The following is a 26,022-nucleotide window of genomic DNA, read 5'->3' on the forward strand; positions in this document are numbered from 1 at the left end:
GGACCGAAGAAATGATTTTCTTTTATTGTGTTTAAATTTGCGTACACACCGCCGGTATAAGCATAAAGCCCAACAATCGATACGAAGCGGTCTGCTACTGACGTTGCTAACAAATTGTCCAACATATATCAAGTTAAAGGGTACAGTTGCAGTACTTGCGGGGATGAGTTTAGACCCGCAAGCGGTTTGTGTTTGTCGCCGGAGGGATGATGTTGATTCGATTTAGATTCGTATACATTTAATTTCACACAAAGTTCCTTAACAATTTTTGACACTTAAACGTCAATTTTAAAAATCACAACTAAATTTAAGTTGGTACTAATTTGTTTTGACGGTAAAAAAGAAACCGTTAAAAATGTCAAAAATGACAGTTTGTCAAAACAAACTTAAAATTAACGAATTGAAAACGACCGGGACAGAATTCTTGGTTAAATTTTTCGAATCTGCGGGGAAAGATTCTCGGATGGGAAAGTTAAGAGTGTGTTACCGCGGGACACACGACAAGGACCTCTCCTTTTTTCTCTCAGCTCTTCCACGCGAGCCTTGAAAAATGCCGGAGATGTCGCTCGTATAATTCCGGAATGTCCCTTTAAAGCCGATGTAACCGAACCGGGGAAGATATACTGCCGGAACGATGACACGAACCTGGTTCAACTTGAAAGGGAGAAGAACGGAAAAAAGGGAGAAAGAGAGTGGGTGAAGTGAGATATTTGTGTTAGGAAATGAGGTCAAAATGGTCCTGGTTGATTTACAAAGTTGTAAAAAAAATTATAATATAGAAAAATTTCGAAACTAACTTAATAAACTTACGGGTTGAAAACAAAATATTGATTGTTGTATCATTCAAAAATCTCAAAACACATCTTAACACCATCACACTCAACACAATTTGACAAATTGTCAAAAATTTCAATGTAGCCAACTCAAAAATTTTTAAATCTTAAAAAACGATTTATGTATCATTTCCATTCGATATTTACGTTATAAATGTATTTTAACCAATTAAACTTTTATTATATCCCCGTCACGATTTAAATTTATTTATTTTTGTTCCGGGGTTAAATTTGGAAAATTAACGCGGACAACCGAAACCGTAAACTACACGATAAAACCAGAATAAAAACAATATTAAACGTTTACATTTCAATTTAGTTTTTTGTTTGCGCGCCGATTTATTTTATTTTTTAATTAATTAACAATCTTTGTAAAAAAAAATCTTAATCCCAACATAACCTAAATTTGAATAACTACATTCACAACAATCTCATATCTCTGACGTTTAAACGTCAAATTTATGTATTTACTAGATTTTGATAATAAATTTATTCACTTTAACTTTTTAAGGCAAGAAGAATAGATTAAATCGTATTTTACGATAATGTTTAATTAATTTTAGGTGGTGTTAATAGATTGAATTGGGATTTAGGTAAAAATCGATCTAATCAACAACATAACCTCAAAAGAAATTTATACATAATGTAATATATTAAATCACTTTATATAATATTTAAATAATTTTAGGTGGTGTTAATAGATTAAATGGGATTTTGAGTGAAATTGGATTAAATTTACAAAGAGAATATAACCTCAAAAAATAAATAAATCATTTATTTATTAATTAAGCAATTAATTCTTTTCAGTTTTCAAGTTTAATTTATTTCCAACGGAATAATCAACGACCATTGAAATTTTCATCGAATCTAGTCGGTCAAACAGTACATTGTTCCGGGTATGATTCAATATACAATGAGAACATCGCACATAATCCAATTGAAAATCTATTGACATTTCGACGTGTTCCACCTTTAATTGAACAATTAATTAATCTCGACCAGTGTTTAAATTTATTGTTGTTCTTATCGGTTTTAATTTTATTTGATTGTATGTAATCCGGTTTGCATTTATATGGGGATATTTTCGAATGAAATTCTTTGGGTATATTTTCAACATCGTCCGGTTAGGAAAATATTTATTTTCGCCCCTAGGCCGTTTTACAAGAAAACGACCCAAGCTATAATTTAAGTTTTGTTTGGATAGGAAAGCGTCCTTTGTTTTGCTTATAAAATTGGAGTTTGTCTTCTCCTCAAAGACTTTATTTCTTGGAGAGTAAGTCACATATCAAAATCTTTTTTTTTGTGTTATCATTTATATAGTTTTAGAAATATTTACTTTTAGAATGAAACGTGAAAAGTTATCGCAATTTGTCTCCCGAGTAAATCCTTCTACGTTTCGTGAAACCTCGCAGTTTCAAATCCTACCAGTTTGTTTAGACTCGGACACGAAGCACCCGGAAAGTGAGCTTTAACCCGTTATCATCATCTGATGGGTTTAGGGTCAATTTGAACTCTCTCTATATCTTGAGCGCTAAATACACTTTAACTCAATTTATTTTATATCCTGTAAAATAAAATACAGTAAAACCTCGATATAACGCACAAAAGATTTCTGTATATATAATATTTTTGTCATTGCCAAAATTCAAATGTGTGTATTAGTCTTGTTACAAAGGCTATTTTAGATATTCTAGAAGCAAAGTCTGAAGACGCACTTCTAAACTCGAATATTTCTAGTTCGATATCTAGTGTTAGTTCTAGTTTTAATTGTTATTCAGCGCTGACGTCACGAACGGGCCTTGGAGCTGTGCTTCTGTTCGCGGAATGTAGCATTACCCTTGGATTATACAATTCTTGGTATAAATATAAAGCTGTCCAAATTGGTTTGCATTAAAATTATTCATATAACGGACTTTTGGCTATAACGGACACACCCTTCCCCGTATTAATCGATATTTTACTGTAATTTAATATGATTTTATAGGAATTAATTTCTCGTGTACATTGTGGAAATGCGTGGGTAAAGTTCAAGTGATAGTGGGAACTTTGGTAAACACAAAGTAAGTTTCGGTGTAAAGGCAATTGCGAGAGCGAAGTTAAGATTACCTAATTTTCCTTGACCGCACTTTGAGTTTTCAAATTTACTACTATTAGTTCTCCCAAGCGCATAAAAGAAGCAAAATTTTTTTATTTCCCCCCTCTGATTAGTATCTCGGCGGAGCTTAAAAGCGATGGTTTCAGAGATAAATAATGAAAGCTCCTTTTCAATTTATCACGACCCGTCTTGTCTAATTATTTTTTTTCCTTTCCGTCTTAAAAAGCGTCAAGATTAATTTTTCTTTCTTATTTTAACTTTAACGTTCATCCAATTCATAAATAAATATATAAATATCTTAAATTTCGCGTTGTCGTTCGAGGCACCATAAATTTATCCTTCACCTTTGAAACACATCGCCGGCGTAGAGCTTCGAATAGCTTCGAATTTAAAATGGTAAAGGTACTGTGGTAGGTTGGGACTTGAAACTGCGAATTCGATCGAGATTTATGGTTCGATGGGGTGTAAAAAATTGCATTTGCATCGTTAAATCACGTGAAAACCATTTTCGAACTGAAATTTACAGCGCAACGAGCGCGATTGTAAAGAATCAAACAAATGTTTTATTAATTTAAGGAAATATCACGTTTTAAAACAAAAGTCTTGCTTTATGGACTTGTTCCATATTGGTTACATAGCCTCGGTATTATTATAATTAATATTACGGCCGGATTAGCATAATATTGCAGGTTCCTGAGCTTTATTGGAAACGCTGCGTTATTAATTGCCTCCCTTGTTAGCGAATAGGACCAAATGAAGGTAAATTACGCCGCATAGCAGATTGCAGCGGGTCGTGAAATTTTCATTCTTTTATATATTTTTTACTTAATTAAAATTTGCCCTCATTAATACATTTTAATACATCCAAAGCGTTAAATAAATTACTTTTCTATTAATTAATTAATGTTTGGAATAGTTAATTTAAACGGAATGCATCTTTTTTGTTCTATTAAGGAATGGAAACACGCAAAATGTCGGTTGTGCAGCGGTTTTAATAACTCCTCTCGTTGCACAAAGGACTCCCTATGTGCGGTGGCTTTCATCTGTCAGCCGTTTCCATTGCAATAGGTCTTGTGAACACTATCATTCTCGCCAAAGAAATATCTCAAACGATTAAAATGCGATTTTTTACAACATAATCTATAATTAAATGTCATCGTATAGTTTGCTGGGTCTTTTCTACTTTCTTTCTTAAACACTTGAATGATCACACTTCCTTTCCATTCCATTGGTATCCTCCTGCACTCTATGATTTTCTTAAAGAGTACGTGCAGATCGTTTGGTAGTGCGCTGCCTACAAAACTGTTGTTTCAAGAAATTTTTTTAATAATTTTTGATTAAATTTCTACGTTCGAGTTATAATCGATACTATAACAGATTGTGTTTCACTATAACTGTTTAAATCAAAGCATGGCGCGAACTATATGCGATCGTAACTGTCGGCGATATTAATTAAATTAGGAAACGGTGCGTAAATTATATCGGATGCCACCACGTGCGCGAGAATTCAAAGCATTGATTTAATGTGACATCTGTCGCTCACACGAATTCAATTGACTTTATCCAACGTTAAAATCATATTCGACGATTTTTAAAACCCCCCGTTTTAATTTTGTTATTTTTTTCGCATCAATTTACGAAGCTAATGAATACAAACGATCTCGAAACTCGCCGGTCCATAGCAGATAAGGGATAATGGATAATGTCTTTTGATGGAGTTAATTTTCCAAAAAACAAAAAGGGAAGTTTACCAAGGAAGCTGGATTTTGGGGGGAGAGTAGAGAATTTAAGGTGGGGTTGGTTGGTTCGCAGTGTCCGGTTCCATCGAAAAGCAATCAAAAGGGACCAACGTCGACGGGAGACGAGGGAAAATCTGGGACCAGTCATCCAACGCGAAGTCATCAATCTATTTCAGAACTATATGACAAATATCCTTTCTCCCCCCAATGTTTAAACCGCAAGGATTCGCCATAACACTTTTACTGATCTTGTGTTTATGTATTTTATTTATGGTGAAAATATCCTTTTTGATCAATATAACACAGAAATTGTCCATTATACATTTTGATTTAGCCCCGAACATATTTTCTGACGGTTCGATCATGTTACATCCATACATAAACCCCTAAAAGGGGAGTTGAGGGGCTGTTGAGTCGCCACTCGGGAGAGTTAGCGGTTAACGGTCCGTGGCTACATGGTAATTCAACGTTAAAATTCATGGATTACCACATTATCCATTCTGTTTCATCTCGAAAAAGATTGATTCGTTTTAAATTTAAAGATATCTTTTTTCATTTCGCTCCGATTATCTTTGTGTGTAGACGATTTCACCCCGTCTGCATCATCCTCTTTCGCAACGGCGTAGTAGCTTCCTTTGTCCCGGTTCTTGCATTGTCCTTGGGAAGGGCTTTCTATGTTGGGTTTTTTTTAAAGCTGTCGACGGTGTAACATAGTGCTTAATCCGGGACGAGTTGGGTGGAGAGCGATATACGCCCGTTTTAGTTGCAATTGTGTCGCGGCGGCTCCGTTTCGGGGAATACCAGATTGCGCGCTGCTTCACGTGTATATAAATCAGTTGGAGGAGGTGCATTGTCCTTCCTATTCACCAAGGGACGACGACGACGATAACTGGATTGGATCGTGCCCTTTCGTCATTCTATTGTTGCTGTTGACCTTTAGATTATTATTCAATTATAAGATTAGTTCCGAATAAAGTATTTATTTCCATTGAAATAGTAAAATTATGGTTTTAAATTCATGATATGTAGCGGTAAAACGCCATTAATCATAAATAGACGAATAAATACGTGCCTAGAAATTGCCCCGACGGGAAATACATCGATCAATGAAATCTACGACCTGATATAGGTCGTCATATCATAAATATTTATAGACTAGTGAATTACTCGAATTATTACTCACAATAAGGTTATGAAAATTTAACATTTAAAACTGTCACTTAATTTTTTTATTTTTCAATAGATGGCGCTAAAAAATAATTAATTTTAACTTTTAAACGAAAATCAATTTGAAATTATACCGTGTTTTTGGAGTTGTGATGACGCATTCCCCTCTTGTTTAAAGTTTTATTACGGTTTGGTATCATGATTGTTGATTTTACGTGTTGTTAGTTGGAAATAACGAGTTCCCGGAGCTTTAATTGAAAGGGGCAATACACAGTTCACTAATTAGACGCGAAACCAGTAATAACACCACATTTGAAAGATTAGTTTTTAAAATCCCAATTAAATGTCATCGTTAAATACCTTTCTAATTAATTATTCGAATAATTTCCCATCCAACCACATATAACGTAAATATTTGATTAAATTTGTTGTTTTTAAATCAATAAAATGTTCCTTTGTTGTTGTGAATATGAGTTATTATTATTCGGTGGTATCCAAGCGTAATCTTTCTCTGTTTTTGGTTGCGATTTTATCTGGATAGTTTGGCGGGTTTACGGGGTGATGGCATTTTTAGAATTTACGCTATACAAGCAACCACTCGCCTCTGTTTTAAACGGTTATCTCCATCCCGCTTACCACCATTATGCCAAACAACTGCTCTAAATATCTGCAACGGCTTCTGTCGGCACGTTTCAGGGCTACTAAAAAATTTAATCCTCAATCTCCCTCAAAGAGAAAAAATATTACCCAAAAAATATAGATTATCATCTTCGTTTATAAGTATTATTATAAATATTAAGATTAGCAATAGTTATGAATCATAAAAAAGTATATAAATTAATTCGAGATATAAAAAAACTTACCCCAAAGGATTAAAACGAAGAATTTCTTCTATTTTAGGTACAATTTTATTGTCCAAAGCGCAAATGAATCTACAACAACAAACGAGTTATTAAAATTAATTTTAATTAACCAAAATAAACTTATTGTTACTTACCCATTTAATTATTTATTTTAACGAAATTAATCTTCAAAGATGTTGTTTAAACCCTCAAGGTCACGAATTTTGATGTAATCTGAAACCGATTTTTGTCCTAATGTAATTATTTTACAACTAATTTAATAAAATTAATTATTGAATACGATTAATTGCACAATTAAGTTAATTCAATGAATTAAAATTAATTAATTAATCTAAATTGTTTGGTATTGTTTACTTTTTAGCCAAAAGTACATCAATAATAATTAATAAAATTAATTTTCAATTTTTTGATATAATATTTATTTAATCGCGTAATGATCAAATTGAATTATTAAAAAAAAGTTTAAAAATGAAAAAATGTTTTAAAATCGCTTTTTAAATTAGATCAAAAATCAATTAATTCCATCTATCGGTAATTATCCGTATCAAATTATTCAGTAAAGTTTTGACAGAAAATATAACCTAACTTTTTTTTATTATTATTTAATATCTTTTAACATCAATCTAAAATTTTTTTTAGTAATATCGTCGATTTAAGGGGTTAGCAATAAGCAGTTTTCCAACCTTCCCATAGAAAATTCATCGTCGTCGGCACTATTTTAGTAACGAATAGGAGAGAAGAGGTGGTCTTTATACGCTTTCGAGATGAACCCAATAACCCTTAGTCGCTGGGACTTAGTTTATTGTGACAAGCGGCGCGTTCTGCTTCTAGAAGACCCTGTCATCGTAAATTCGGAACACCCTCATTTGGGGACTCCCCGGGTCGAGTTGTCCCCCTCCTTGGGGTCAAACTGGTACTTTTCGAGCCGGGAAAGACTTTCGTCGAGAAAGAAGATCAAGGTGTAATGAAAAGTTTATGTGTTATTACATGGATGCTTTGATGTAACATTTTGTTTTTAGATTTGTTATTTTTAATTCTAGTTTGAAAATATTTTCGTAGAGTTAATTACTCATAATAATAAATCGACGTCAACAAGTTCCAAACCATCAAGTTACGAGAACATTCCAAAGACAACCCAGTCTCATATTTCAGTACGTTTCAACGTCGTCTTTGTAATTAAGCAACTGGTAGGGTAATTGTTACGATGTATTCAGAAACCAACCAGAAATGTGACGTGTACTTGAAGGTTTCCATCAACAATTGGATTATTTGTTATTTTATTTTCTGAATAAAGATAAAGGTTTTGGTAAAACGAGTCAGGATTTGCTTTAAGATGTTGCAAGACGAATGCAAACAAGACTTCATCTTTCATATCGTTCGTTTTGAGTTTAGAAACCGGCGCGGCACAAAGACAGCCAGATTGCTTTCCGGTTGGTACTCGTTCTCGGTTCTGCTGGATTTTCTCGGACTTGTGCTCCGCATAAAGAATGGGGTGAAAACATCAAATATTTCTGATAGTAGTCGCTTCCTGCTATCGCTATAAATACGTAAAGAATTTTCAAATAGGGTGAGATTGTTTGTTTGTTAGCACAGAATGTTAAATAAACATAAAAGTTTGCATTCTTAACTTTTCCCCAACCTATATTTTTATCACTTATAAACTTTTATTAAGGAATATTTAACCGTATTTCCCCCCAAGAAAAGCAGACACATAAAAAAGTTCGACCATATATATTTTCGAGAGTGACGCGGGCTTTTGCCTGGATTTGCCGCATAACGAGGCATCAGGTGGAATCGCTAAATCCCACTTCCGGTTCCCTTTCGCCAATCTATTAAGACGAAGGATTTGCCGCCGCCCGGTTTCGAATTTGCTGTTCTCTTTCCTCGAGGTTAATTTACTGCGTTGATTTATTACCCCCGTTTCGTTTTGATCAGATTAATTTTCTTACAATAGATTATATTTATTATTATGATTAAAACGTTAAAGGCGGCGCAGGTGAAAAATATTTTCCACGTTGCGAACTCATACCACCTTTCTTCCACTTCGATAAAATATCTCCCTCGACGCCCTATTTAATAAAGAGCGAGAGGGAGGAGGAAGGGTAGTTTTAATTACTTGTACGAAGAAGGAATTCGTGCAATTTCCTTTTCTCCCCATCTTGAAAGCACACTTGAAAGGTAAATATCGTATCTCACATTCGTCCATATGTTTAACGTAAAAGGAGACGAGATTCAAGATGAAATTCCAACAAAAATTTTTAAAATCATTTCAGAATTGTTTGAAAAGATTAATCAAAAAATGTGTTTAATAAAAAGAAATTAATTATTAAAAATTCTTAATCTTTATTAAAAATCCTTTAAAATGAGCCCAAACACGATTAAGTTATTTTTAAAAACAACCGATATACGATCTTTTCAATATTTCGGCCGCCATTTTTTTTAGTACTTCCGGTAATTAATTTTGAGGTTATCTCGGGTATTTTTTAAAATAATCTAATCGAGTTTGGGCTCATTTTAAAGGATTTTTCATTTCCTATCTGATTATCGAGACAAAATTATGCGTTGTCTATGCATAAAGATAACAAAAATTTAAAAAAATTGTAAAAAGAATATTCTAATCGGTATAAGCCCGGAAAATCCAAAAATCCGTTGATGCACGGGACGATACGAAAAGATTTAAGCCCACATAAAACATTAAACATAAACTTCTCTTGCGCATTTTACGATGAGCGCACTTGCGCGACCTAAATAGTAGGATCGTGCACTTTTTTCTTTTTCAATATCATCGACTTAATTGCTTTTGGTACTTCGTGGAAACCGTAGAAGACACCTGAGCACTCATCGTCCATTACCGAAGCCCTGTTTATCACACTCGACTCTTCCGATTTGAATAATTAAGGTACACGGTCCTCTGTTCGATCTGGAATACTCGATGAGGGATCTAATGGCGCTCATATAGCTCACATCATGCGTGTTTCATGAATATTCTAACAAATACGAATACTTTTTTTAATTAATTTAAATCTGTGTCAAATCGAGACTGAATAATAATCCATCTAGTTTATGAATGCGTAGTAATTTGTCAGTCAATATTTACTCTGGAGTTGTGTGTTGGGTTGATACACGTGATGTTTATCTAGAATACATATATGTATAGGGACTCAGATATACAGAGACGATTAAATTAATTAAAATGTTTTAGCTTTTTCTTAAAGTTAATTAAAGAAAAGTTTTCTTCCTATAATTTCGTTCGACTTCAGCTCCGCCTACCCTTTTCCTCATTCCTAGACGTGGACTACCCCTCCTTGAGTATCACGTAACTCAAGGGACGTGATCAGCGTTCTACGAATTTATCTTTTAGCATTCACAACGTGTTGACCTTTCATAAACTCTGTTCTATTCATTGAGCTGAGTTGTTTAGTGTCTCAATGCGAATTCAATTGAAAATGGTAATTAAAAAATATTTGTCATTAAATCTTAGCGATTAATCATCTTCAATCAAAATGGCTCCGGACATCGCAATCACGTTATCGGCAATTTCTCATCGCTACGTCATCCAAAATAAAAAAAAATAAAGCCAGAAATGTTACGATGCCGCAGCGATCAAAGTATCGTAAATCAAAAGCGTGGTTGTGCCCGCGGCACGTGCCGATTCTATGTCCTATTTTTTAGACACAACTCGACGTTGGTGTTGGTAGTTTGGCCATCTGTCGGTAGTCAATGAAATATTCGCGCTGCCTCTTTCGATTTTTGACTGGTCCGATTGTTAATTCGGTTTTTTCGGTGAAATGAACACACGACGGGTTTGAAATTTTTCGAATTTCTCGTACCAAAAAATTAATTTAATTAAAATTAAAATGATTTTATGTAAAGGTGTCGATTTGTTTGCGATCGAATGGTTCTGAGTTATTTTGGGACAGTGTGCGATAGAGTCCAATTAGAGTTCGGCAAACATTCTGCGCGTCCCATGGATAAAACCAACAAACCCCGAACGGCATCCGCAGACAACAAACTGTACGAACCTTTGTTCAAGCCTTGATTACGCCGTTGCCGGGGCAAGCCGAAACCCCGATCCGATTGGACCCCTCATTCATTAGATTCGTTAACGTTGTGGACACGTGTCTGTATATGGACGGACGTTATTGCACCTGTGCATCAACTCCTCTATTTTAGGCAACGTCCCTGTATACTTGAAAATTGTGTTACATTGTTTATTTTGTATACCGCAAACGTTCATTAACGCAAAATATGGTTATTATTGTTTGTTGTGTATTTTAGTTACTAGTAATAGGATTTAAAATGTAGTGAATTTCACAACCCGAAACTTTCTAATTCTAGTGTTAGCTTTACACTAGCACTATCACTAGAACTAACACAAGACCTAGAGCTAGAATCATTCGAGTTTAGCCGTCTTGAAAGACGTGCGGCTAAATCCGAATGTTTCTAGATCTAGGTCTAGTGCTAGTTCTAATTTTATGTCATTAGAACTAACACTAGAGCTAGAACTAGAAACATACGGGTTTTGCCATTAGTCTCTTAAGACGGCTAACCCGATTGATTCTAGTTCTAGGTTTAGTGCAAGTGTATAGTAGTTCCATAACTATAGTTACTGCATTCATATATTGCAGTAACTATAGTTATGGGAATATCATATATTGAGTTATATGATATTCCCGGTATTTGCTAAGTGAAATTTTTGAAGGTTATCAATTACTCTCTATTGTTTGGGTCATCATCTATAAAATGATCGTTGAATATTCAAAAGGTTCCACCTCTTTCAAAGCAATGGTGGAACATTAGACGACAGGTGCCATTAAAAGGGATATTCTCCATTGGCAGAGGAAACCCGTTGGATCGTGAATTGGGGCCACATCCCAGACTACGATTTCCACCGCAATTTCGAGACAGAACCCGAGTAACGGGAGAGACGTTTTCAGGCACGTGACTTCCTCCTAATTACCCCCAATTAGAAAAGAAAAGGTCGGAAGGTGATCGTTTTCGGAATGAAATCAATAATATCTGCGTGGAAAATAAAATTGTACCTATCGTGTACAGAGAGTTTTATATAAAATGTAGAGAGGGTGAGTTTTAACTGGCTTGGTGTTCAGGGAGCGGGTTTTTCGCGGCGTCGTTTCTCCAACAGATGACACTTTAAGATACAGGGTAGGACAATCTTTGTAACACAGAAACTCGTAACCTCGAGCTACTACTACACGAGGGGGTTTTCTACCGATAACGTGCTTTCGTTTCGAGTACTACAACGAGCGCCGAGTCAAAACGTTTCGTTCGGTTCCGTTCTCCTCTTTTTTTTACGACAACCATCCGGGAAAAAATCCGTTACTTTGTTGGAGCTATTCCATTGTGGACCGATTTTAAATTGAAAAATGTCTCTTTTCTTTTTATTTTTCTTTATAACTTTTTTGATATTTTACAAAAAAAAAAATATATAAATACAGTAAAACATCGATATAGCGTCTGAAGACGCACGGCTAAACCCGAAACTTTCTAGTTCTAGGTCTAGTGTTAGTTCTAATTTTTGCTTCTAAAATATATAAAACATGCTTTGTAACAGACTAATACACATATTTCAAATTTTGGCAATAACAAAAATATTTGATACCTTAACTTCTAAATTCGCAATTTTAATTTTTCAATTATTTTTTGTTCTTAAGATGTCCAAAATGACTCAAGGAACACGATGAGTACACATAATTCAAATTTGGCAGTAGCAAAAACAAATTACGCGTTTGCAAAAAGTCATTCCCTTAGCTAAAAATTTGTAATTCTCATTTTTTGCTTCTAAAATATATAAAACATCCTTTGTAACACGACTAATACACACATTTCAATTTTGGCAATGACAAAAACATTATATATTATCTAACGAGGTTTTACTATATTAATTTTTTTAATTAGTCCTGATTTTTTTTCTCACAATTAGAGAGAAATTGCGGTTGTAAATCGCCGTTGGGGGAACTTAAAGTTTTCCATCTAGAAATAAACTTCGGACTGAGATAATTGGGAAAAGTTTTGTGCGCTCAATTGTGTACTGTACAAACCTATTCTCTCTCTTTCCTTCTTTCTCTTTGGCTATTTATGTGGTTAATAGTTTTGTTCGGTTAAATTTCATAAATTATGAAGCACAAAAAAAAGTTGTAAATCGATTCGACAATCCCTTTTTCGAGATCTTTAATCTTAATCTGGCGTAATCCCAAAAGGATTTCGGGACGCAGCTGCTCTATGCCAGCTTTTTGTTACATCCTCTTTTTTTGCAACCCTGTTGCTTTTGTTGGCCGTTTTGCTAAGAGCTTTTCCTTCCTAGAAACACGGCTAATAAATGGTTCCCAAGTTGTACTTTAATAAATTACCCCATCATTTCATCAATTTTACTAACACTTGACGTAAATTATTTTCTACTTTTTTTTCCAACATTTTTTTTTATTTGATACGTTATCGTTGACCTTCCATCACATGTCGACGTTTAATTACTTTTTAGTTCCTGCACACCGAAAAAAATCAATTGATTTCGTTTCACCACGGAAATTCACCTACACAGACTCAGAAATCAAATTTAAAAATATATTCCGAACAAAACCATTTCTAATGGATTAGTAAAGTAGAGATACTTAAATCTCACTTGGGTTCAGGAGTAAATTTATCGCGAGCGATCACACATGTTTCCCAAGTACGCAGCGGGGTTTCCGGAAACCCGGGAGAAAGCATCGCGAAATTTACGAGCCGTTAGCCAGTCACGTTTGCGCGATGTTCTTTTTCCATTCCGCACCTACCAGCACGAAAGGCGGCGGTAATTATTTTTAAACCTTCGGAGGGGGACGGAGAAAATTCGAATAGGAACAATTTTTCAAACTGGCGACGCTTTTATTTCGATATTAAGGCCGCCATGTGTTGTGTTGCGATGTTTTCGTTGCGTTTGCAATTAGCAAAATGTTTTGTCATCACATAAATTTTTCAACATAACGATATTAGTTTCTATAGAATTCATTTCGTTTTACTTTATCGACAATTTTTTATTTTATTTTTTAATGTTCACAGATGTTTTGCGCTAAGCAGAAGCAATTTTTGCATTTCACATTCTTTTTGACACATCCTGTATACATGATTTCTATATAACCTGAACTCTTTTGATACTCACTGTATTTACAAACTACATGATAATTAAAGATGTTAAGGATAATACAGAGCAATATTATAAACGATATTGAGCAAAAGCATCAATAATGATATTTATCATATTTTCTAAATCCTAATTAACCCCAGGTATGGTTACGGAAGGACAATGTTGAATGTTTTATAATGTTAAAACAAGATGGCGTGTATTGTATTATAACCTCAAAATAAAAAATTGACATGCGTTTAATTAACCAACCTTTTCGTTTAACTACAAACTAAAAATGTAGATAATAATCGCGGTTGAAACTATTACTTCTTTACGATCGCATCGGTCGCAGAATAGGGTCGGAAGCAAAATTGAAAATCTGCGGTTTGGAAGGGGACCCGAACCGCAATCGGAATTCGAAACGCGAAACACCCCCGCTGGATCGAACTGTGGCTTTCGCATCGGTAAAATCAGTAACAGATTTTCGAGATTATTCGTAACAATAGCAATCACAATATTAATCTAAGTAGACAAATGTCACGTTGAAAAAAACGTTACCCTTGTCAAAATTCGTTGTAAATTCGAAACGTTTTAAACTCACGAGACGTTTTGTTTTTTTTTTAATAAGAAATTTCTCATTCGATTGGTAATCGTAGAAGGAAACGTTTTGGAACGTATTCGATTATAATATTTGAGCGAGATAAAACATGTCGGGTTGCTAGATGATGTTTTAAATGGGCAATTCTAAAAGGTAATTAAAACGATTTTTTTAAAATTAATTAATTAAGAAAAATTCAATTTTAGAATGCCCATTATAGTAATCAAGTTATGCATTTTTTGAGGTGGTTCATCGAATCAAACGTATTTGAGAGGTTTTGTAATAGAGCCGATAGGTAAGTTAAAAATTTATCAGAAATCGTATCGTGTATCGTTTTGTTTATGTGATATCGTGCATACCAAACATTGAAAATCCTTTATACGGTTCGAATTGTTTTTTTAAGAAACAGTTAAACGTCGGGTTTGATTAAGACTGTTTCATTACAAAAATGAATTCGGGTTCGTTTTTTAAGTTTAGCGAAGAAGACGACGAATTTTGCACGGAAGAAACACCCGTTGTCGTAACAATAATGACCGATACGTTCTCAATGACCAGTTCGCCGGCCTTAATGGTCGGGCCGAATTTTCGCGTCGGTAAAAAAATCGGGAGCGGAAATTTCGGGGAAATTCGCCTCGGAAAGAATCTTTACAACAACGAACACGTTGCGATCAAATTAGAACCGATGAAAACTAAAGCGCCGCAACTCAATCTCGAATATCGATTTTATAAAATTATGGGACCCCACGAAGGTAATTTTTTAAAATTTTTAAATTAATTGACTTTAAATTAATTTTTATTAAATTTAGGAATACCGAAAGTGTATCACATAGGAATTTGCGGCGGTCGATACAACGCTTTAGTGTTAGAACTTTTAGGACCAAGTTTGGAGGATCTCTTCAATTTATGCAACCGCCATTTCCGTTTGAAAACGGTGTTAATGTTGGCGGATCAAGTTTTGGAACGGATTGAATTCGTCCATAGCAAACGCCTCATTTACCGCGACATCAAACCCGAAAATTTCCTCATCGGCCGATCGAAATCGAACAAAGAAAAAATCGTCCATCTAATCGATTTTGGGTTAGCCAAAGAATACATTGACGAAGAAACTAATAAGCACATCCCCTACAGGGAGCATAAATCTTTAACGGGAACTGCTCGATATATGAGTATTAACACGCATTTGGGGAGGGAGCAATCGAGGAGGGATGATTTAGAGGCGATTGGGCATATGTTTATTTATTTTTTGAGGGGGTCTTTACCGTGGCAAGGGTTGAAAGCGGATACTTTAAAGGAGCGGTATCAAAGAATTGGGGATACGAAGAGGGCTACTCCCATTGAATCGTTATGTGACGGCCACCCAGAAGAAATGGCAACTTATTTAAGATATGTTAGGAAGTTGGAGTTTTTTGAAACCCCCGATTACCAATATTTGAGGCATATGTTTAAAGATTTATTTAATAAGAGGGGATTCGTTGATGATGGAGTCTTCGATTGGACAGGTTAATAACAATTATTTTTATTATAGTAAAACCTTAATATAACGGATTAACGACGCACGGATAAACCCGAAACTTTCTAGTTCTAGGTTTAGTGTTAGTTCTAGTTTTTGCTTCTAAAATATATAAAACATCCTTTGTAACACGACTAACACACACATTTCAATTTTGGAAATGACAAAAATACTTAGTCCCTTAACTTTTAAATTCATAATTTTAATCTTTTTATTTTTTTTGTTCCTAAGATGTTCTAAATGACTTAAGGAACACGATGAGTACACTCAATTCGAATTTGGCAGTAGCAAAAAAAAATTACACGATTGTAAAAAGTCATTCCCTTAGCTCAAAATTTGCAATTTTCATTTTTTACTTCTAAAATATGTAAAATATGGTTTGTAACACGACTAATACACACATTTAATAGTATGACTTAAAAATATTTTGTCCGTTATATCGAGAATTTACTGTATTTCGATTTAATTCTGAATTAAAATTTTAGGTGTTAGCGGATCAAAAGCGTCTTTGTCGAATAAGTGAAAGTTTGATACGGACATTAAGTTTTTTTTTGTTCTAATTTAGGTAAGATATTTATCAAACACCCCTAACATAAAAAAAATAAATTAAAAAAGTAAACGAAAGGGGACAACAATAACATTGTATAAAATGATTTATTTTTCAATAAATCCTTTTTAAAACTTGATTTTAACTTTGTGTAACGAAATATGGATCACAAAGGAATTCGGATCAAAGCGCCTACTCCCATTAATCTAAGAAGATATTAGACGAAAGATAGTCCTTTCCAAGTCAACCCCAGCCCTTCCCTCATTGTTCTCTTCCCATATTACGGTAATTAGGTACTTTGAGGAGCCTTTAACAAGCTACTTTTCCTTTACGAATTATAAGTAAAAACGAAATAAGATTTTGAATAGTTTTTGCAGTCCTAAGAAAAATTTGATTTGATTGAACGCGGATAAACTCGATTCTAGTTGAACTCTAATTGGGTTTGTATCGAATTGAAACTTTTATTTGTACGATAAAAATGAAATTTTGAGTGATGTCATTATTCGTTTTAGATTTCGCGGTGACACGTAAAATTTCATTATGAACTAATACCGGCGTTTGATGAGTTTGGAACGGATTTTGAGGCTTTAACAACTAAATCCCTTTGCGTTTAAAACGTGCCATAATTGGACGCCCATCATAATCGAATCGACGGCAAAGTGATTTACCTGAAACCGCAACGTTAAATTGACTGACTATGTACGATGGAAAAGTGGAAATTGATGTGTTAACGTCGAATGGTTCCACATCAACGTCTATAACCTACAAATTAATTAATAAATGTTATTTTTAACAAAAAATAAACTTTGTAAAATGTAATATTAATTTATCATGAAGTTTTATCATAAATTATAATTGACAAAAAGGTTTGAAATATGTCAATGTCATGTGTCAAAAAAATTATTAGAATATTTCTAGTTCTAATGTTAGTTCTAGTGACAGTGCAAGTGTAAAACTACAACAAACACTATACCTAGAACTAGAATCATTTGGGTTTAGCTGTCTTTAGAGACTTGTGGCTCTAACGACTTGAAACTTGCTAAACCCAAATGGATCTAGCTCTAGATAGTGTTAGTTCTACATAGTAACAGCGCTAGTATAAAATGATTGACATTTATAAACAAAACTAACCTTACTTAACATTTATTTACGGTTTAATTGACACTACAAAAGAAAACTGACCTTACTAAATATTCCTTCACGGTATAATTGGCATTACAAAAGAAACCCAATGTAACCTAACATTCTTTCTCGGGATGATTGACATTTCAAAACAAACCTAATAGGTTATGTTTGGTTAAAAATTAATTTCGAGAAGAAAAATCTTTGTGGAAGCTAAAATCACTTTAAATATATACATTAGGTATGTAAAAACGTATTTTGATGGGTTTTTGGATCAACTACACTGACTTTTTTATAAAATTCGATAATTTTAAGCAACTGATTGGTTTGAACTGTCAAAAGTATGATTAATCATAGTTGGATGACGCTAGATGGGGTGAGTTGAAAACATATTAAAATTAATATATATATTATGAAAAATTGATAAATAATATATTATTTATCTATAATAAAACATTAAACGATTCAAAAGTAAAAATAATCAATAAACTTACCGTCTTTTAGCTTCAATAAACGTTTTAAAACCACCAAAATTAAAAATTGATTTCGTTATAAAAAGTTAGGTTAATTTGGTTAAAAACTTCGGTGACTAATTATGGGAGGAAAAATCTTTTCTTGGAACCTAAAATCATTTTAAATATATAGTTTTCGCATTTAAAAACGTATTTTGATGCGATTTTTTGGTCAATAACACTTACTCTTTTTGTTATTTCAACAATTTTACAAAGAAACAACCGGGGGACTTTAACTGTCAAAACTATAAAAATTAATAGAGTTCGATTACGCTTACGCTTGATGCGGGAGTTTAAACAAAGATCTTTTAATGTAGAAATTTAAATGATATTTAAATTACTGCCTTTTCATATTCATTAAACAAAAAGTTAATTTAACAAAAAAAAAATTAATTAAAAACTTTAATTTTCGTTTATGGTGTATTGAAGAGATGTCGCCACCACGTAATTATATGAACGTCAAATTTGACAAGTTTAAATAATTATTAATTGTCATTATTTTACATTATTTTTTATAGTTGCATAAATTTAAGTCTGTGAAATGTTTTCGTTTATAACCCCCATTAAATGGGCAATTTGTCCTCGACGCAAACTCCGAAACTATTAATTGAATTGTAAATTGAACTGCCTTATACATTTACGCCGCTTTGTACTTTGAAAATCGATGTGGTTAATTCACCGTGGATTGCGTTTTGATTACGAATCGCAAGAAAACACGGTAAGAAATATTTTCGTGTAAACGTAGTTTTCATTATAAACATAGTTGAAAGGTTTAAACACAAATGAAAGTACGAGGACTCCTTGACGAATGGTTTAAAACAGTTTCTGTGGGGTATTGGAAACGGAAACAATCTCTCAACTTCAATTGAAGTTCCATCTATCAAGTTGAAACGAAACTGGTGCTCCGAGAAAACGATTTTTACGTTTACAAGAAGTTTTTAAAATAAAACTTTAAAACGTTAATTTATCGGTTTTAATTGGAAATTAAATGGTGAGTCAAGTTAGTTATAAATTAAATTTAAATGTATGTATTTTTGAAGTTTTAAAATGAAGTTGTAATCGGGGAGAAAATAAAAAGGTGAAGGAGAAAAACCGAGAGGAGGAAGAGGAGGTCGTCGAATTCAATTGCGCGTGAGAGCTGATGGTTTCGGATTAAAGGAAACCGTCGGAAGTTGAAGTTGAGGGGAAGTTGGTTTGGACTGTGTCCAATTGCAAACACTTGTCCAGAAAATTGAAAAAAAAAGAAAAAAAGGATTCGAGATGCAGGTGATACCCTCTCGAATCGATTCTGTCTCAAATCGAAAAAGAATTCGTCATCTCGAAAATGAACTTTTTAAATAAAGTTCATTAAGGTTTATTAAGGTTCATTAAAAACGCTGTCGCTATTACCGAGGTATTTTAGAGCTTTTGTCGGGGGACATTTGGGGGGTAACCCAAGTTTGAAAGGGAGGAAGAAAAGCTGAGCTAAAATCTTGGCCCAACTTTTCATTTAATTTCACGAACAAATAGGATTAATTGGAAACCAGGCAAACAAGGGCCGAAACGCCTCCTCCTTAATTTTCTTTACGTTAAGAAGTTACCAACGTGGAAACCCTTAACTCATTTGAGATAGGTCGTCCGCAGTCCGGGTGTAACTTAGAAAAGCTCATTTTAACAAACTCTAAAAACTTCATTATACGAATCGAAAAGAGTAAAGATAAATTTAAACAACATCTTAACTGTATAAAGGTTTTAGTTTTACGTCCAACTGATATACGAGTTCAATATGTTACTGTCAGGGTGCATATTTAGCGCATACCGCCTTAGGTGCGTTTATGGTACTATTTTTCACGGAGCATCTTGATGTATTGCTATATAAAGGGGGAATAACTTGAATAAAATCAATTTGAAATGAATTGATAATAATTTTTGATTTCTCTTTTACAGTTCCCCTATCGATAGAGAATACGTTAGATGAAGAAGAGGAAATTCTCGATGATGATGATGACTCAACAACTCATACATTGGAGAGATTAAGTTCGGCGGCAACTTGTCTTGTAGCTGGTGTTGAATACACTCACGGCCAACAGGTACTCTTTTATCAAATTACACTAAAAGCTCCATATAACGGACAAAATATTTTTAAGGGAGGCTCTTTTTGTGTAGATTAAGAATATTGATTATAAATATCAAATTGAAAGTCTTAGAAGTCCGAGTAAGCGCATGTAGTGGAAGGTTAAAGGGAATAACAATTTTCATTTTACATAGAAATTTTACTGTAATTAATATTTATTTAAACAACTTCATCGCTTTAATTAATTCAATTAATTTAATTAATTTCATACATGAAAATCAAATTTAATTTTCCCCCACATTAACATGCAGTTACACTCGAACGATTTCAGTTTGAGAATAACACAATGCTTAAAGTAACCCATCATCATCATCATCATTGAGTTGAACACAACCTTAAGTTTATTGATCAAACAGTAGTTACATCTCGGTATATTTGCTAAGTTTGCGGAAGTCTGTTACTGCGCGGCCTCCGGTAATTGAGAATATTCCGAGGGTCTCTAGAGGGTCGCATTTACCGCTTGTCATCGGTACGAAATTCGCCACAAATGTTCAATAACCCCCCATTAACATTATTGGATCTGATTTAACGCCAAACGAATAAACAATTTTGTTAAAAATTTCAAAAAGAGCTTTTTCTTGATAAAAATCTACATCAATTCAGGTGCTCAAGCACGATTTCTATGCGTCGCCATGTAACGAGCCGAGTGCTTCGTGGTTCCTGCGGCGGTTCCGCGCCACTTCCGCACCGGAAATGTCCTCAAACTGCGGCAATACGGCGTAATGAGAAAATATTTCTGGCTTCAGTAAAGGAAATTTTTATTTAAAAGAAAAATTTGATCAATTTTATTTTGCAATTACCACCAAGTGCCGAGCATCACGTCTGACACATCCGAATGTGCTAATTCCGGTTCAAACCGTGAGTCTACACGAGCAGAATACATTTATATACACGTTCGCAAAGCAACCCGTAAACGTTCCACGGCTTTTCCGATAATTGCGTGTTGCACGTAGACGACTACCCCCAAATACGACGGTGCCGCTTGGAAAATCGAAGGAAACCCACCATCGTTTCCAAATTCTCTAGGCAGATGGCAAATTGGTTTAGTTAGTTTTCGAGAAGTATCGGTCTTAATTACGTTTCTGATCGGATCGTCACCGTCGAAGAAGTATTTCCTTTCAGCTTTCAAAGAGAAACACATCGAATAGAACGCGTTTTCTTTGAATACTCGCGCGGAAATTAAAAGATGTTAACGATTGGAAATGTTCGGGGAAGCGATGTTCTGGCAGGGTTTCCGGATAATCCTCGAGGTTTCGGATTACGCCCAGTGCAAGTATGCCGACGAAACTGACGATGATGCTTTTGTGTTAGCGTTGCGATACGATCCTGGTTGAAGGGCTTGTGGAAATTACGTGATTATCTTTCGGTCTTTAGTATAACCGGAGTAATTTGTTGATAACGATGTGATTAGATTCTTTTTTGGACAAGCTTTTATTATGTTTACTCGTTTAGGATTAAAACAATTAAGTACCAAAGTAAACTGAAATGTTTCTGAGACATCTAATTCTGTTCTGACACCTTCCTAATGCATATGTAATGTAGTTCTGACGTCTGGTAATACTACACACAATTTTAACACACTCCTATTAATTGTGACATATATCTAATGTATTAAATATATATTTAATATGGTTCTGACATCTTCTATTGGGAAATATCATTTTCAAACATTCCTATCAGATTCTGACATATATCTTATATATTATTGACACATTTAGAAATATTCTCATAAATTCATCCCTTATATCTTCTCAATTTATAACTTCAATCTATCACAATTCTATACTCTGTTTTTAAACCAGGAGGAGTATTTTAAATTTGTCACCAGATTGACCTTGCACGTGATTGATTGAATGCGAGGAAGGTTCACACACAGGCAATTTTGAATTTTGATTTTGAAGGTTAGGTAATTGATAATTCGACAGTTTCGTATCATTATTGTATATTTTGTGTTCTTAAACCCTTTTTTATTATATTTTGAAATAAATACACTCATAACTTCAATGTTAATTTGTATGTATAGTGTTGACGATAACAAACGAAAATAAATACAATAATAAGTAAATAAATAAATAATAATTATTAATTTAAATTTACCGCCAAAATATCTAGTGATATTTTCTGGTGATTTTTTCCAGTGTAAATCTGACTTTCGCGTTTACTCCTCCTGGTTTAAAAACAGAGTATAGTTCTAGTGCAAGTGTTAGTTCTAGTTTTAATTGTTATTCAGCGCTAAGTTGTATATTTTTAAGTTTCGGGTTTAGCCCTGTGTCTTCAGACGCTGAATGTTAGGTAAGGTTAGTTTTGTTTACAAACATTAATTATACCATGAAGTATTCTTTGGCAATTAGTAATGGCAATTATAGCGTGAAGTTTTCTTTTGTAATGTCAATTATAGCGTGAAGGAATGTTCGGTAAGGTTAGTTTTGTTTACAAACATTAATTATACCATGAAGTATTCTTTGGCAATTTGTGATGGCAATTATAGCGTGAAGTTTTCTTTTGTAATGTCAATTATAGAGTGAAGGAATGTTCGGTAAGGTTACTTTTGTTTACAAACATTAATTATACCTTGAAGTTTTCTTTGGCAATTTGTAATGGCAATTATAGCGTGAAGTTTTCTTTTGTAATGTCAATTATAGCGTGAAGGAATGTGAGGTAAGGTTAGTTTTGTTTACAAACATTAATTATACCATGAAGTTTTCTTTGGCAATTAGTAATGGCAATTATAGCGTGAAGTTTTCTTTTGTAATGTCAATTATAGCGTGAAGGAATGTTCGGTAAGGTTAGTTTTGTTTACAAACATTAATTATACCTTGAAGTTTTCTTTGGCAATTTGTAATGGCAATTATAGCGTGAAGTTTTCTTTTGTAATGTCAATTATAGCGTGAAGGAATGTGAGGTAAGGTTAGTTTTGTTTACAAACATTAATTATACCATGAAGTTTTCTTTGGCAATTAGTAATGGCAATTATAGCGTGAAGTTTTCTTTTGTAATGTCAATTATAGCGTGAAGGAATGTTAGGTAAGGTTAGTTTTGTTTACAAACATTAATTATACCTTGAAGTTTTCTTTGGCTATTATACTCTGTTTTTAAACCAGGAGGAGTATTTTAAATTTGTCACCAGATTGACTTTGCACGTGATTGGTTGAATGCGAGGAAGGTTCACACACAGGCAATTTTGATTTTGAATTTGAAGGTTAGGTTATTGACAATTCGACGGTTCCGTGTCATTATTGTAAATTTTGTGTTCTTAAACCCTTCTTTATTATATTTTGAAATAAATACACTCATAACTTCAATGTTAATTTGTATGTTTAGTGTTGCCGATAACAAACGAAAATAAATACAATAATAAGTAAATAAATAAATAATAATAATTATTAATTTAAATTTACCGCCAAAATATCTAGTGATATTTTCTGGTGATTTTTCCTAGTGTAAATCTGACTTTCGCGTTTACTCCTCCTGGTTTAAAAACAGAGTATAGCATATATTGATATTATATATAGTTTTGACTTAATGCATGAAGTTTTTGACACATTTTTGACAGTTCTAATACATTTGATACTTTGACTCTTCTGTCAGTGTTTTTAATTAATCACACTATTCTGTAATCTTTATTCTCTACCTTTGTATTCTTAAAATATTTCCAAGTCGGAAAATCTCAATAACTTTTTGGTACTAAATACTCCCGATTGTTCTCGACTACCACATTTCCTGCAGAATCGTTTTAATATATTCAGGGCAAGGAATACGTTTTCGCCCTTCTAATTCCGACATCAAAGGAATGAATATTCAACCGCAGCCCGAGGCTAATTCGCATTGTATTTTTGAACTTTTCAAACGCCCCCGCTCCCCACTTACACCTGTCGAGAAATTTAAATTTACAACCCTCCCATAAACCACAAAAGCCAACCGTTTAATTCTATTTAGCTCTTTCACTGTCAATTTCGTAGGCACAATTCAATTTTAATAAAACAAAATTTAAGATAAACGTTTTTTTTTTTGTTAAAATTGATGTGTGTATGGGGTGCAATGAACCGGAAAGCAAATTTTTCTTCGGTTGCCGATTAACAATTCGAAACTGGATCGATTTTAGGTCGGTTTGGAACGGCCCATAAAGGAATCTCGGTGTTTTATGGCGGTAATTGAGGGGATTAAAACCATTGAATTGCGCCGACGGTGAGTCGTGAGGGCGCGCGTGATAAATCTCCCTAGTTTTTTCCCATTACTTTTTATGGCCGTTGCGTTTTCTGGCCTCAGGTCGTTATGCTATCTCCGGGAGATTTGCGGAAACAAACACGAATGTCAGATTTGTAACCATACCAAAATCCTTTTGTTAACTTAAATTAACCGAAGTTGACTGCACAAGAATTTTTTATCAACAATAATTTACCAATCAAACTTTAAGAATGTTGAATTCAACTGCACTTTGAGAATATTCACATTTTTTCGAGCGATTAACCTAATTGACATTTGTTGATCAAATACAGGTAATTGTTGGAACGTTAGAAGACAGGATGATTGAAAATGGACGAGGGGATTCCACTTAACGAATTGTTAGTTGTCCCTCCCCTTCGTTCCACAGGGAAAACGGGAACCTTTCATTTCCGCTTCGACAGGTCCTTCTAATTGTCGGGCGTCGAAAATACGAATGGAAATCCATCAGCGCGGCGACGTCCGACCCTTATCGTCTCGTGTGGCCCTTAATTACTACTGTCGACTGATCGATTTGTGCTCTTTTTCCAACACCACACAAAAAAAAGTTAAATTATTACTTCTCTTAATCTTAAATTGACGTTTACAAAATTAAAGTTATTGCCAACATAAATTTAAATCCCCTACATTAATTTTTTTGACGTTTAGAAACGTCAAAATGTAAATAATAACTATGTAAATAATTTACAATCTTTTCAATTCTTATTATTCCTTTTTTTTCTGCTAGATTGAAAATGTAAAGCATTGAAATGGTATTTCTAAAACAATTCTTGAAAACAACGAGAAAAGGGAATAAAAGCCAGAGTGAAAACGGGGTTTTCTATGTAAAGAGCCGGTGAAAGGATTTTTTTTAAATTTTTTTTTAATAGAAACTTGCGCAAGACGCATTTTACTACTGGTAGGTCGTTTTAATTACGAACCTTCCCTCAGGGTCGAAATTGTTGGACTGCAAATTGATCTCTCAGTACTTTTAATAATTAAGTAGCAATTAATACCGGATTACGAATATCTTTTTAATTGAGTTTCCATGGAAAATTGTTTTAAAAATTGACGTAAAATAAGATTATTCAAATGGGGTTGGTTAAATGATCTGGAAAAGCAAATGAGGTGGTTAATCCGACCGTCGAAAGAGGGTTAATGTACACGAAAATCCGTCCCTTTGTTTAACTTTGCGAGTGGAACTATTTATTTTTATGCTGGAAAGCGCTTGCAATTTATCGATTCAATTTGCGCTTGGTTGCGGAGATTTTAAAACGGTTAACGGGTAGATTAAGAGGTCGTAAATATGGCGAACGTTTCGACGGGGTCAAAGCTTAATTAGGCACGTCATAAATCGTGATTAGGTCGATGGCAGACCGCGCGCTTTCGCGGTCGTTAACTTTGTTTAACCTTTCAACTATCGGTCCGTCCAATTTAACAATTCTAATAAATATTAATATTTCTGAAATGTATACAAAAGATAAATAAAATATTTTTTGTGATTATGTTTCTAATTATTGACCAAATCAAAAAAATTTATTAATAAGGTTTGTTTAGAATTAAATCAGCAATAATTTTTCTTAACAAAATTTTTTCCTATCTTTCA

The 26,022-nt window shown here is 33.8% G+C and overlaps 2 protein-coding genes and 3 long non-coding RNA genes across 8 annotated transcripts in view; 4 read left to right on the plus strand and 1 right to left on the minus strand.

Annotated features, from left to right (window-relative positions):
* The window catches only part of LOC111426372 (kielin/chordin-like protein), a 30,411-nt gene that overhangs the window by 303 nt on the left and 4,086 nt on the right, over positions 1 to 26,022 (plus strand). Inside the window, exon 2 of the mRNA XM_023060863.2 lies at positions 20,030 to 20,172. Coding sequence (XP_022916631.2) covers positions 20,030 to 20,172 — 143 coding nt within the window. The remainder of the gene's footprint in view (positions 1 to 20,029; positions 20,173 to 26,022) is intronic.
* Positions 1,125 to 1,557, plus strand: LOC139429774 (uncharacterized). The gene is made up of 2 exons (XR_011640357.1): positions 1,125 to 1,344; positions 1,397 to 1,557. It is a non-coding gene; the product is annotated as an uncharacterized lncRNA (long non-coding RNA).
* LOC111426374 (uncharacterized) overlaps positions 1,583 to 26,022 on the minus strand; it is a 29,055-nt gene continuing 4,615 nt past the window's right edge. The window contains exons 2-5 of one of the 3 annotated variants that reach the window (XR_002707823.2): positions 6,832 to 6,910; positions 6,698 to 6,766; positions 5,969 to 6,535; positions 1,583 to 5,916 (exon numbers count right to left, since the gene is read on the minus strand). This is a non-coding gene — a long non-coding RNA (uncharacterized lncRNA). Of the gene's footprint in view, positions 6,536 to 6,697; positions 6,767 to 6,831; positions 6,911 to 26,022 lie in introns of all 3 variants that reach the window. The other 2 variants (XR_002707822.2, XR_002707821.2) reach the window with 2 other exon arrangements.
* Positions 7,246 to 8,012, plus strand: LOC111426375 (uncharacterized). The gene is made up of 2 exons (XR_002707824.2): positions 7,246 to 7,656; positions 7,717 to 8,012. It is a non-coding gene; the product is annotated as an uncharacterized lncRNA (long non-coding RNA).
* On the plus strand, positions 14,118 to 16,608 carry LOC111426371 (casein kinase I-like). Of its 2 annotated transcripts, none has more exons than XM_023060861.2 (5): positions 14,118 to 14,565; positions 14,619 to 14,707; positions 14,890 to 15,161; positions 15,219 to 15,911; positions 16,408 to 16,608. In XM_023060861.2, the coding sequence occupies exons 2-5, from the start codon at positions 14,643 to 14,645 to the stop codon at positions 16,443 to 16,445; spliced, it is 1,068 nt and encodes a 355-aa protein (XP_022916629.1). In that variant the 5' UTR covers positions 14,118 to 14,565; positions 14,619 to 14,642; the 3' UTR covers positions 16,446 to 16,608. The 2 variants fall into 2 exon arrangements, with proteins under 2 accessions (XP_022916629.1, XP_022916630.1); XM_023060862.2 differs by having other exon boundaries at positions 14,122 to 14,565; positions 14,885 to 15,161.

The sequence above is a fragment of the Onthophagus taurus genome, chromosome 5, assembly GCF_036711975.1.
Source record: "Onthophagus taurus isolate NC chromosome 5, IU_Otau_3.0, whole genome shotgun sequence".
NCBI lineage: Eukaryota > Metazoa > Arthropoda > Insecta > Coleoptera > Scarabaeidae > Onthophagus > Onthophagus taurus.

Excerpts from the sequence above, each read along its gene's own strand:
- LOC111426371 (XM_023060861.2), top strand. The coding sequence starts at position 14,643 with ATGCATTTTTTGAGGTGGTTCATCGAATCAAACGTATTTGAGAGGTTT. Across the intron at positions 14,708-14,889 it reads TTTTGTAATAGAGCCGATAG|CGAAGAAGACGACGAATTTT; the intron begins GTAAGTTAAAAA and ends TTTTAAGTTTAG. Across the intron at positions 15,912-16,407 it reads TGGAGTCTTCGATTGGACAG|GTGTTAGCGGATCAAAAGCG; the intron begins GTTAATAACAAT and ends TTAAAATTTTAG.